The sequence below is a fragment of the Lissotriton vulgaris genome, chromosome 9, assembly GCF_964263255.1.
Source record: "Lissotriton vulgaris chromosome 9, aLisVul1.2, whole genome shotgun sequence".
NCBI lineage: Eukaryota > Metazoa > Chordata > Amphibia > Caudata > Salamandridae > Lissotriton > Lissotriton vulgaris.
The window spans coordinates 11,717,750-11,726,655 of record NC_141697.1 but is presented as its reverse complement, the minus strand read 5'-3'; the positions used below and the strand labels follow the sequence as shown (position 1 = coordinate 11,726,655).

The window sequence follows — 8,906 nt, the reverse complement described above, 5'->3', positions numbered from 1 at the left end:
AAAGCTGCTCTTGTTTATTCATTTTTATTGTCTAATTGTTCTGTTCGATCTAAGTCAACAGTAGAGACTGCTTGGGAAACTGATCTGGATGTCTCTTTTGACACTGCATTGTGGGATCGTTTATGGTCTAGACTCTTCAGAGTTTCTGTTGCTGCACGCATTACTCAATCCTTACTTTTTATTTACCATAGAGTTGTTATTACCCCGGTTACTATACATAAATTTTCTCCAACCTCCTCTCCTTTATGTTGGTCCTGTTCCAAAGTTCCTGGTACTCTACAACACCAAATTTACCATTGTTCCCCAGTTTTATCTTTCTGGACTGATGTTTGGAATATATGTATGAAAATGTTATCTCTCTCTTCACAATTGTCTTTTATACACATATTTTTAGGTTCATTATCTGATGATATTGATATTGTTACACCCTCTTCTGCTAAGTTGTTAGACCTTTGTATTGCACTTGCATTTAAAGTTATTTTATCGTGTTGGAAAGATAATTCAAAACTCTCGGTCCACACATGGTGGAATTATTTATGTGACGAACATAGAATTTCTATAGCCTCTTCTACCTCTCTTCCTTTGAAAATTAAATCTGACTTATTATGGCTTCCCTTTACTTCCTATCTCTCTTCCAATCCTTCTCCCTTACCGCGTGCTCCTTGTCCTTCATGATCCCTTAATTCTACTTCCTTTTTCCCCTCTTTCTCCCCTCTTCTCTTTCCCTGTCTTCTGCTTTCCTCCTTTTCTTTTTTCCTTTCTATTCTTTTTCTTTCTTCTTTCTCCTTTCTATCTATTCATATCTTTCTTTTCTCTATATAAATTATTATAGATTGATGTCTTTTAATTATTATCATACTCATATGTACTTTTTCCTAATTTTTCATGACATGTCTCTTGTATCGCTTTTTAATGCTTAATAAAAATTTCTTAAACAAAAAAAAAGTTGTTTTGCAAGGTGGACCTTGCTGTTGTTGGAGGACGCCAGCATGCTCCTCCTGCTCTGGCCTCCACTGATGGTTCCAGAGCTGCCACCTTCTGTTGGAAGCTCTTCTGAAGATGGAATATCTCTGATCCATCTGTTTGTCTTTGCCCCCTTGAGAGGGCTGCTTGCTGTGGGACTTTCTTCGATATTTGCGTTGCTTTGTTGACGCTGACAGTTAGCCCCCGCCCGATGACATGAGGAGGTCTCTTTGGGGAGGTCTATAGACTCGGCCTGCTCTGACGTTGGGGTCATTCAGTCCTGTCATTAACTGCATCTTATCATTGCGGGTCATTTCTAGTTTCTTACAGCCTGATTCATCATTCTCCCGTTTTGCGAGCCCCTATTAGCGATTCATAACGAATCGCTATTAAGGACTTGCAAAACGGGATTCATGTAGGAATTGCAATAATTATTGCGATTCCTACATGTTCCTTATTTGCGATTAGCTGATTGCTAATCGCTAATAAGGAATAACTCCCCATGCATTCCTATGGGCCTACAGGCCCATAGGAATGAATGGGGAGTTATTCCTTATTTGCGATTAGCAATGAGTTAATCGCAAATAAGGATGCGATTTCAAGGGTGCAGGGGTGCCCAAAGGACACCCTGTAGCGCCCCTGAAATGTAATCTACATTGGTGTTGCACACACACATGTCCAAAGGACATGTGTGTGTGTAACATGCAACTTAGAAAAATGCATTTAAATGCATTTTTCTAAGTTTTTGCTATTTACCGAGAGGTCTGACCTCGGGGTAAATAGCGGCCCAAAATTGCCATTTCGCAATTTGAAAATGCTTCATGAATTGCATTTAAGGAATCTCAAATAGAGATTCCTTAAATTCAATTCTTCGCAAATGTGCGAATTCTTAAATAGCGATATTTGCATTTGGGATGATGAATCCCAAATGCAAAAATTGCACTTGCAAAAGGCAAGATTCTGAGAATCTTGCCCTTTGCGAGTGCAATTTAGCTTGATGAATCAGGCGGTTTGTTTGTTGCGGTTGTGCCGTTCCTGGCTTCAGCTGGAGTTTTATTTCGTTTAGTGCCGCATCAAGGTATGCAGGAAGGGGGGATAATGTGTCAGGTAGAGGCCACTGGCGATGGTGCCACATCTGCTTGTGCTCATTGGATCAGATGAATAAAGGCCGCTATTCTGGTCTCAATCGCAGTGATATAAATGGACAAGGTATTGAGTAAATTGACCCGCAGGTCAGCTTTGTTTGACTGATACCTTAGAGCGCCGACTGCTGGTTGGAATGAATGCAGCAGAGCCTGCCAAGTCCCTGCGTTTCCTCTGTTCGATGCTGCTGCATTGGGGGGAGGGGGGGGGGGGGTGTTGAGTGTTGTTCACTATTACACTAGTTTCAGCCAGATCCGGAGATGGATCCCAAGAGACCAAAGAAGGTGCTAATGTAACTCTTACTACCAGCTTCCAAGGTGAGGCAAAGGAAATGGCAGAAGAGGCCAGCCTGTGCCTAACAACCGTCTAGAGTCATTAATAGGTATTTTTTATTTTTTTATTGTCAACACAAAAGTTAAGTATAAAGCCAATTTGTACAAACTGAATCGTAATCACGAACGTAATCATAATAATCAAGTCTTTTTACATTACGTTAAAGAAAAAGAAAAAAAGACGGAAAGCAATCAATTATATAGTTGCACGGATTTCCCTTGTACGAGAGAGCAAAGAGAATGAGCAGCCCACTTATACATACATTTCAAGTATTATATTTTGCCTTTTTCCATCAATGATCCCCAGATCACATAAAATTTGCGCATGGGTTGAACACCCTTCGATCTCGCTCATGCTTGCTCCATATTGTGTATTTGCCTGACTAATGCCCCCCAGTCCGTTAGTCATTCATAGGTTGGTTAAGTGTGTGCTCCTGGGGCCAAGGTGCGCCTCCTGGCGGATCCTGTTTGCTTGTCACTTCATCGAATGCAGCGTTAAGTCCTCCGATACAGCTGCTGGTAATAATGGCGCGTGGTGTACTTCGGATTTAACTACATGCTCTCTCTTTTCAAGCGGAAGCGTGATCAGAGTTCAGTTTTTATTTGCCTGATCAATACTGGGGGATCCATTCGATAGCCCCCCGGGTTGTCCATCTGAGGTTCGAGGGTGCACCCCTGACCTAAGCTTGTCACTGCCGGGACTGCATACAGGGGCTTGCTTTCAATGGATTTGGTCCCTTCTCTTTTGGGTTAACACTTCTTTCTGTCCATTCTTCCATTTGGAGCGATGGTTTTCTTTTGCTTTTTGATTTTATCTTCTGCACTGTGTCACTCTGGTTGCCTTCAAATTATAATTCATCAGAGGGAGTAGTGTGTGGCTGAAGGGGAGCTTGCAGCCCTTTGACCTCTTTATTGTATTAAAATATTGCATCCATTGGGTCTTTTGAAGAATTAAAGCTTAGCTGATAGGACTGTTCCACTGGAGCAGGTGAAAAGAAGGGCCGCTCCTCCTGCTGTCACATTAGCGGTGGGCCTTCTGGAACGCTGTTACTTTTAGCCGCATGTGTGCACCTCTGCTTATGCCCAGTGGTTTTCCGCACCACCAGTGTTTTCCCTGACCTAATTCGACCCTACCTGGTGGGTTTGGTTTGACACCACCGAGCAGTTTTGAGTTTCATGGGAGAGTGGGAGAGATGACCTCTCCTCCCAAAGTGGCACCGGTCTCTATCCCTCTAATTCTTTAAATGATGTTTGGATGGCGCCCTTGCACGTGTCTTCCTGGGATTGCAGAAGGGAGCAACTTTTCTGTTGACCGTGAGTCGTAAGCCATACATTTTGTGCCTCTGAATAGATAGTCAGGTAGGGCCCGATTCACAGAACTAACTTAAGACAAAATCCTAAACTTACTACCATTTTGGAATTCACAGAAGGCACTTACTCATTTTTGTATTCACTGAAGGCACTTACTCATTTTTGTATTCACTGAAGGCACTTACTCATTTCGGTATTCAGATAAATTTAGGACTCCTAAATACCTTCTGTCAATACCGAAAGTCCTAAAGATAGGATTCTTCTCAGTTTAGGAGTAGTAACGTTAGGACTCCTAACTTTAGGACTCCTAAATGCCTTCTGTGAATACCAAGGGCCAGATTCACAGAACTAACTCAAGACAAAGTCCTAAACTTAATTCTTTTGGTATTCACAGAAGTTAGGATTTTGTCTTAAGACAGACTTAAGGTAAAATCCTAACTTAAGTCTGTCTTAAGTCTGTCTTAAGACAAACTTAAGACAAAATTTTAACTTCTGTGAATACCAAAAGAAGTAAGTTTAGGATTTCGTCTTAAGTTAGTTCTGTGAATTGGGCCCCAAAAGTCTTAAAGTTAGGATTTTTCTCTGTTTAGGAGTCCTAAAGTTAATACTCCTAAACTGAGACAAATCCTACCTTTAAGACTTTCAGTATTCACAGAAGGTATTTAGGAGTCCTAAAGTTAGGACTCCTAACTTATGTGAATACCGAAATTGTTGGACTTGGTCCCTTTCCCGAAATCTTTCACTTTTCACCCCCCTATTTGAGGATGTCCCCCCTATGGTAGAGAAATGTATAGGCCATGTGTGGTGTGAGATGCCATGTAAATGTGATGCAATGGTGTGCGCACCTGTAATTCCCCCATTGCCAGAATGCACCTTGGTGAAATGTCGCTTTTAAAATGGATGCCATGGCTGTGTGTGGTGCCACATGACTGTGGTGGGTTTGCAGTCCTATTGTTCGGCTCCCAGCCATCCCAGCTTTTGGAGGGAAAGCCTGGCACCCAGGGTGCTCTACTCCTCCCCCTGAGCCAGTTACAACCAGTTTCCCCAGATGCTTCTAGAAGCTTCTGGCACTGTCTGGTAGGTGGGGTGAGGGGTGTATAAATAGGGGGGCTGTGCCACCATGTGCTCAGTCAGAGCGTGGACTTGAATGAGAGGGGACCTACTGCCAGGGGGTACCGCCGCATGGGCCTGTGTGCTGGCCCCTGAGCCCATCTGTACCCCTCCACGGTCCACAGGGCCAGTGAGAGCCCTCTGCTGGAGTTCAGGCTGCTGTACCAGGAGGAGTGCCACGTAACAGGGGATGATGGTTCCGAGGAGCTGCTGTCCTGTACTGATGAGTACCCACTGACCGCTGACCTGACCTAGCACTGCCTGCCCTCCTGCCCTAGCGCTTTGTGAGCGCTACACCTGGGCCCTGCCTGCTCCCTAGCGCCTGGAAAAGATGAGCGCTTTCTCTGACTGCCAAGGAGCACCTTTGACTGTGCCCAGAAGGAGGGGAGGAGTGCTACCTGTCGTCCCTGAAGCCCCTGGTGGGACTGAGCACATCGTAAGCACTGTATTCAGGGTGCAAGAGGAAGAGGAGCTGAGTCCTAAGGCGCTGTTCTGCCTAAGCGCTATATTGAGAGAACTGGGCCACCCCCTGCTCTGTGCTACTGAAGCACTGGGTAGCCTCTAAGCGCTGCCTGCCCAGGACTGGGACAAATTTCTGCCTGCTAAGCACCCTGTTGTAGAGATTGGCCCCTGTGAATCAGCACTGTACCACCTGGGCGCTTACTGATAGGACTATGCAGCTGGCGCTGTATCCCGGAAGCGCTGTGCTCCTTAAGCTGTGCTCCTAAGGCGCTACTTTGCCCAGGACTTCTAACAGACTGGCAGCCCCCCAACCGGCCCCCACCTCAAGAGACCTGGAATGAGCAGAAAGGGCCCCATTTAATGTTCCCATGGCCCTGTTGGCACTGAGGCCTCAAGTAAGGTTGAAGCTGTTTGGTCGACTTCTGAACTGGGCACAAAACTCCTCTGATTATTGAGGCACGGCGCTTAAAGTTAACCCTTGCCCGGGGTCTGTTCCTTTTAGCGTGACCCTACTTAGGAAATGCTAAATATGTTTATGTTGTGCCTGATGCCTCTTAGTATATCCTTGCCTAGGAAATGTTACGGATGCTTTGTTGATATCGCCTAGAATGCCTCATGCCGTTATAGAGAGCACATGGGGGTACTGTGATTCTTCCTAAAGGGCGTGCCAACGATAGGTGCCGCTTTTTCTTAATGCCGGCATCGCAGATGTCATACCTAAGGTTAATGTGGGAGTGCAGCCAACCCCCTGATGCCTCCGCATGAGGTTAAGCAGGTTTTATACGTAAGGAGGTTCATGTCAATGTGTTTATGCTAAATGTAACCCATGCATTTCTGCTACTGAGATTTATGTCCGCAGGGTTACGCCAAGGAGACTTGGTGTCCACTTCATGTTGTGGTGCCTTTCTACTGATGTTCAGGCCCAATGTTGTACCAGGATGATCCCGGGTGGTTCATGCCGAACCCAAGGTGTTTATGCCATTGTTATGCACACTGTGTTTCCTGCCTCATGAGTTTTGCCTAGTGCATCTATGCTGATAAGGAGTGTGGCGTGCCTAATGTTATGCAGGAAATGCTCACCTGTTTATGCCTCATGCTAATGTGCTGAGCTGAGTTCAGTTCATTGCCAGTAGTTGCTGGCTGTGATACATTTATTGACACACTTTCTTTTACCCTGTGTCCTGTTACAATGGTTCCGGCAGCGGCCCGAGTGGTGCTGCCCTGTAAATAGTCCCCGTATGAGTCCTTACCTAGTGCCGGCTGGCGCAGTTTATTGGTAACTGTGATTACATTCTAATGTGTTCATCTTACAATACACATATTGTTTTTCACCCAAACCAGTGTGGACTCTTTTTGTAGTGTGCCTTGTGTGTCACCTGTGTGTGCTGCGCGGATGCTTTACACAATGCCCTAAAGTTTAGCCTACCCGCTCCACACCATGCTACCCCATTTCTAACAGAAATGAGTAAGTGCCTTCTGTGAATTCCAAAATGGTAGTAAGTTTAGGATTTTGTCTTAAGTTAGTTCTGTGAATCGGGCCCGTACAGTTCTGGTCAATAGCCACACTCTATAGCTGAAACTGATACCGTGAGCCTAGAAGAAATCTGAGGGTGCCATCATGGAGCACAAATCTTGGTTTCAATGGAGCAGCAACTTTCTTTATCATATGCGGTGTTTTTTAGGCTTGGAGTTGGCGGCTATTAGGAGACTACTCTTAGGGGCATATTATCAAGGGGGTTTATCTCCGCTTTTTTGGCTTTAAAAGCCAAGAAAGCTCAGATAAAATTATCTCCCTATTACCTAGCTGTCGCTAACACTAGTTAGCGACAGCTAGTAGGAGATAGCGACCATCTTGGGCCCCGCTTTGCATGTCAGTGATATTTATCACTAATGACATGCAAAGTCGGCGTGCCAAGATGTTAGCGACTGGAAACAGTTGCTAACATCGCTATCTCCTATTACCAACTTTTGGAGATATTCGCGCTAAGCCTGATAAAAAATATGTAGGCTTCTCGCAGCGTCCGAGTGCGAGGGGAGGGGTATTTTTTTATCCTGGTGAGTGTTACTAATCCGTAGAAAACGATTGGAAAGTAGAAGAGATATTTAAAAAAAAAATTAATTTGTACCATCTTTGACAGTTCACTTTTCTCCTCTTATATAAACAGGGATTTCCCCACATCAGGAGGTTTTCCCGAAATCTAAAGTATCATTGATTTATATATGAGGTATGTTAAAGTTACCTGAAACTGTCCTCAGTCTAAATGCGAGAATTCTAGAATAAATGCGAATAATGAGGACTCATATTCTCGTTCGTTTTCTATTTTTAATAGACTTAAACATGCCAGCGTTCCGAGTTGCGAGTGAGGTTGCAATTTAACAGCCAATCAGGTTCATGTGACCGTACTTCCATTAGATACGTTATGACACGTTACGTTTTCTATGCACGTAGAGGCACTATTTGGACTTAATGTACATGTTTCTTTCTATAGATTTACATCAAATTTATAGGAAACGCTCCTGTTACCACTGCCGTACTTGAGAAATTTACGGCACGAAGGTAATTATTAAACATAAAATACGAGCTATAGATAGTACATCTTGACGACATCTGTTTATGATGAGTCCTTGCCGGTGTTATATGAGTCCATCCATGAGCATTTTATAGTGCATTAAAAATGGTATCTGTCCCCATTTGGGGATGTACCTCTATGTTGTCACAATTGGTGTATACGAATTTATAATTATAGCGTTTATTTCTGGTTTCCAGAATTTTTCATTCCACCTATGAGCCTGAGGCCCACATTTTGAACGGAACCATCAGTGATTATACAAGTCAAATATTATTTTGATAATAAGTGAGTATAAATATGAAGTTAATGGGTTATGTGCACCCGCTGTTTAAGATGGTACATCGGTATAATGACCAGCACGACCAACCTGACAAAATAACTAAGAATGTATATTTCCTGTATATTTTCCAGAAAGTTCTGCACTTAAACCATTCCATTTTCGATCAATTGAAGGCATTGATCCAAGTGATTGTCCAGTAAGTGATCCATGCACAATGATATCATGAAATTCTGACTTAAAACTATTATCATACATCAAAAATAAGGAACTGTTTTTGAAATCCCCCTTTATGAAAAATGAAATTGACCCTAAGGACATTATGTCCTAGTCTTATCTCTGTTTTTATGAACTGTGTCTCTAAGGGCCCCATGTCCTAGTTTGATCTTTGTCTCCATTAACTTTTTCTATGAACTGGGTTTCCTCCCCAGTTCTGAAATGTAAAAGGAAATGGATGTATAATTGTCAAACACTAGAGGTTATTAGGATGTAACAGGTTCAGGCTATTTTTGATGTTATATTTCAGTGTATATATATATATCCTTTTTAATCTAGGTTTAGATAATAAACTTATTCTTTTCATTTTTAGAACATACTGTGGCCACTCCAGAAGAAGGCGCTGGTTGCCGAAACGCGCGCCGAGAAACAATATTCCTGCCACTTTTTAAATTTGCATTTTATTTTTGTATTGTTGACATTGTATGTACTAATAATTGATTTAATTTACATTTGTTTGAA

General features: G+C 43.2%; 1 protein-coding gene across 1 annotated transcript in view; it reads left to right on the top strand.

Annotated features, from left to right (window-relative positions):
* The first annotated feature begins 2,120 nt into the window (after positions 1-2,120).
* LOC147689529 (uncharacterized) overlaps positions 2,121-8,906 on the top strand; it is a 145,965-nt gene continuing 139,179 nt past the window's right edge. Inside the window, exon 1 of the mRNA XM_086937864.1 lies at positions 2,121-2,172. Coding sequence (XP_086793990.1) covers positions 2,121-2,172 — 52 coding nt within the window. The remainder of the gene's footprint in view (positions 2,173-8,906) is intronic.